Here is a 4,595-nt window from a genome sequence, read left to right as displayed (position 1 = left end):
ATTTAGCCAACAAACACATTTTAACATTTGAGAAATGACAAGTCTTGCAGAAAAACACAACTATGTTTCTCACAGTAATGTTGGTACTGATACTGAAACTAGTTACTGGTACTAGTACTGAAGAACTTAGACAGATACCCAGCCCGGCCTTCACAACAATAAGTCAATGACTCCAGGTCCTCAGGTTAGAATATGTTTCCAATTGAAGGATCTTTAAAGTTTTGGAGCACAACTCTTTGCATCTTTTAAAAGTGCGGCTTTAAAGGTTGGGGAATCTAACCTACAATATTAAAGGGTTCTACCGTAGTTTTTAAGTTTATTCGGCTGACACTGGCTGACAGAAGATTGTTGTCTCTTTCCTGGTGCAGTAAAGTGCTCAGAGATGCCTGCAACAGCGGGGATTGTGTGTGTGTCGAGACTTTCAAAGAAACGGGAGGTGTGTGACCAGAAACGCTGGTCTAATGTGTGCATGTACGTGTGTGTGGCCACAGCAGTGCACAGTCAGCGTATCACTCATTTCGGGCCTGTAGGGCGACCTGGCTTCCTTCCTCAGTAGTGCACTAGGAAGGGGACGTTAGGCGTCTCTGGGTCTGCATTGTTTCTCTCTCTTTTCACTCAATGAACAAAACTTCTGACATTCAAATAAAATAACACACAGCAGGATTACAAGCTAACTCTACACTCTACTTTACTCTACTCTTACATTACACATTGTCGTGATTGGTTCAGACATTTGTTGCATGTGTCAAAGATCTGATCAACGTGAGCAAACTCATATGTGCTTGGCTTGTTTTGGTCGAGGTAGCGACAGCCAGCTTTGGGATTGGCTAACGATTCGGCCAATAGAATGAGAAAGAGCTACAAGCAGAGTTTCTGATTGGGCCTACAGGTTTAAATACTGACTTGTGGTTGGCTCGCAGGAAGGACTCGGACATTTGCATAAGTGAGGGATTCGTTTTTTTTTTACATCAATGGCACAGTAATGGTAGATCCGAGTCTGTTGAACCCAAGTCAGAATCTGCCCGTGATATGTTCTGGTGATACCGGCTGCTGTGCACTGAGCTGGGTCCGACCCTCTGGTAAGCCCCTGTGGGTTCAGGTCTCTCGTTCTGTTTATGCCTCAATAGACAGAGCTCCTTCACAATAAAGGTCTCTCTCACACGCTCCATCTGCGCATACTAAAAAAATAGTGCAATTCTTTTCAGCAATTATATAAATAACTCTAAATTCGTGCTTTTAATTTCGCTCTCGATGTGTGTATATATACTCAAAATGTAATACATGCCAACATGTATGTAGCAAAATGTTCAACGTGAAAGTTGGCACCCCAACAGATTAATGATGTTTCTTTTTCTACAAACTAGACAACATATAAAAACACAAAAAAAAAACATCTTTACTCATAAGAATCTATCAAGTTTAGAAAAATACCCCTACTTTCTCCGATTTCTCTCTCATCAATCATATCTCTGTTTCTGTGGTGAAGAGTCTTGAACTTTGTGCAAACCTTCTTTAGAAAACTAAAACTAAAAAAGGATTTTAGCGACAACTCCTGCATCGGTTGGTCGATATATAAGGCAGAACGTTTAGCTCGAGCACTGTGCTACGACTGCTAAGCTAGTTTAAGATAGCGCTAACTAAATCTAATGTCTTTCTGGAAGTAGCCTAATGTGCGGACGTGTCCCAGCGATCCAGCTAACGCCTGATGCAGGAGTCACTGCCAACGTTGGTTACTGTGCAGTCGTGGACTTGAAACCCAACTGAATGACGTCAAAGCAGCAAGGATTATCAATAGAAAACGAAACCTGGAAGAAAACAACAAGATTGCAACATTTCGCCATTTTGCCTTTGATAGAACGGCTTTTTGTAAGCGCGAAAAAAGACGAACAGACCAACAAACGTTCAAAAGTTCTCTAAAAACAAACAGAACGAGTAAATATGTATAATGAATGAAGACTAGTTTAGATCAGTCTAATGGAGGAGGGATGATGTGGAGTTGTTTAGGGGAAGAAGGAGGCTTCTGTATCCACCTTTCCCTTCGCACCTTCTCCCCTCCATCTCTGACATCATCGGCTCATCTGAAGTGCTCCTCGGACACAAAATGCTGCTTCTTCAGTCCTAGCCCGATCCGTGAAGTGGGGGAAACTGTGAAACTGATAACATGTCAGCTACAACTACAACTAATGAGAATCAGCCCTTAAACCATTCAGAGTGGATTTCTACCAGTCACCAGGTCGTTCCTCATTGGCTCTGACCACTTGGCAAGTGGTGAGCAGACATAAAAATCCTGGTTTTTCCCCCCTGCAGGCTAGGAATAAGGAGGCTGTACTGTCACACCTGCTGGGCCTTCTGGGATTTCTCCTTCGTGTTCTTTGCATTCCTGTTGTCCACACTTCCCTGCTGCTGAGGCGGAGGTCGGAGCAGGCCGTGTATGAATGAGGACGGGGGTGCTAGCGAGGACAATACAGTCCGATGGTTGTGGCTGGGGGTCAGGGATGTCGGGTGGTAGTAGTGCCCGATCACCTCGCTGTAGGTCGGGGGAGCTCCTTCTACTCGAGAGCCCTGCTTCTGATGCCGGGACAAGGCCTCCTGGGCTTCTAGCACGCTGACGCCTGAATGGACACTCGGAGGAGGGGCCTGCAGACTGGAAACAGAACAACATTTTCACATTAGACAGGCCTCCTCTCGGTCTAATGTTAAATGCTTCATAAAACCCACCTCTTTTCTTTGGCTTTTAACACCAGGTAGAGGTGTTGATCTTATGTGTATACTTGCATATTTTAATTGTGTGCGGGCAGTGCATTTTAGTTTTTTATTTATTCTACTTATTTAATTTAAATTTATATTGCATTTATCTTTATATTGGGAACATCTTTTTATTGTGCTTTTATTGTGTTATCTATTTATTCTGTTTTATCTTTTTGTGCAGCACTTTGTAAACCTTGTGTTTGTTAAAATCATGCTATATAAATAAAGTGGATTGGATTGAATAAATAAGACTGATGGGAGCAGAATGATAAGGAACAGGCAGACTGTAAGGTCAGAATAATGAGGAACAGGCAGACTGTAAGGTCAGAATAATGAGGAACAGGCAGACTGTAAGATCAGAATAATGAGGAACAGGCAGACTGTAAGGTCAGAATAATGAGGAACAGGCAGACTGTAAGATCAGAAAAATGAGGAACAGGCAGACTGTAAGGACAGAATAATGAGGAACAGGCAGACTGTAAGGTCAGAATAATGAGGAACAGGCAGACTGTAAGGTCAGAATAATGAGGAACAGGCAGACTAAGATCAGAATAATGAGGAACAGGCAGACTGTAAGATCAGAATAATGAAAAACAGGCAAACTGTAAAACAAAAAAAAAAAAAAAAAACAAACCCCAAAAAAAAAAAAAAAAAAAAAAACCAAACCCCAAAAAAAAAAAAAAAAAAAAAAAAAAACAACAAAAAAAAAAAAAAAAAAAAAAAAAAAAAAAAAAAAAAAAAAAAAAAAAAAAAAAAAAAAAAAAAAAAAAAAAAAAAAAAAAAAAAAAAAAAAAAAAAAAAAAAAAAAAAAAATGTTTAGGGCTGCAACAAACGATTACTTTCATTGACGATTAATGTGTCTATTATTTTCTCGATTATTTGATTAGTTGTTGGGTCTATAAAATGTCAGAAAATGGTAGAAAATGTAGATCAGTGTTTTCCCAAAGCCAAGATGACGTCCTCAAATGTCTTGTTTTGTCCAGAACTCAAATATATTCAGTTTACTGTCCCAGAGGAGAGAAGACACTAGAACATATTCACATTTAAGGAGCTGGAATTAGATAATTTTATACTTTTTTTTAAATAAAAAATTATGTAACATGGTACCTACACGAATAGCCCATTTCCACCGCAGGAACACAGGAACCATTTTAGGAACTCAGAAACCTTACTTGCGTTTTGACCAAACAAACAAACAAACAAACATTTCAGGTCATGCTATGGATGTAGTACTTTCTAATGGCACAAGAACTATTGAGGCAGAATTTTAAGTTGCTGATGGCCTGTGCGGCTGCTACAACCTTTGTACGGCTTTGTTCACACAGTAAGCAAACACTGCTGGCAACTAGAATCAATGTCAGGATGAGGAAGGCGTCACGTTTATTGACGTTAGGACTAAGATTATATATAGTTTGACTTCCCAATGGACCTTTTTCACAGCAGACATTTTGACTTGTCATAGCAGGAAAAGCACAGCTGAAATTGATAACCTTAATGATGGCTCAGTTCCATCAAGTGTCCCAGTAAGATATTTCAGTGAGTCAGCATGCACAATACCAGGACCATGCAGCCATCATTAATGGTTTAATACCAGGACCTCTCCTAAGTGGAATGCAGCCATCAGTAATGGTTTAATACCAGGGCCTCTCCTAAGTGGAATGCAGCCATCAGTAATGGTTTAATACCAGGACCTCTCCTAAGTGGAATGCAGCCATCATTAATGGTTTGGAATACACCTGTGCTTTTCCTACTATGACATGTCAACATGTCTGCCGTGAAAAAGGTCTATAGGTGTATAAGGAGGGAGATAAAGACAGAGAGCGTGTAAAAAAAAAAAAAACTACACA

General features: G+C 40.3%; 1 protein-coding gene across 2 annotated transcripts in view; it reads right to left on the bottom strand.

Moving 5' to 3' along the window:
• Window positions 1–929: 929 nt before the first annotated feature.
• pmepa1 (prostate transmembrane protein, androgen induced 1) overlaps window positions 930–4,595 on the bottom strand; it is a 61,270-nt gene continuing 57,604 nt past the window's right edge. For both annotated transcript variants that reach the window (XM_039797613.1, XM_039797615.1), the window contains exon 5: window positions 930–2,644. In XM_039797613.1, coding sequence (XP_039653547.1) covers window positions 2,332–2,644 — 313 coding nt within the window. In that variant the 3' untranslated portion in view covers window positions 930–2,331. The remainder of the gene's footprint in view (window positions 2,645–4,595) is intronic.

This window comes from Perca fluviatilis, chromosome 4 (genome assembly GCF_010015445.1).
Source record: "Perca fluviatilis chromosome 4, GENO_Pfluv_1.0, whole genome shotgun sequence".
NCBI lineage: Eukaryota > Metazoa > Chordata > Actinopteri > Perciformes > Percidae > Perca > Perca fluviatilis.
Note: the sequence above shows the minus strand (reverse complement) of the source record. Positions and strands in the feature narration are given on the sequence as shown.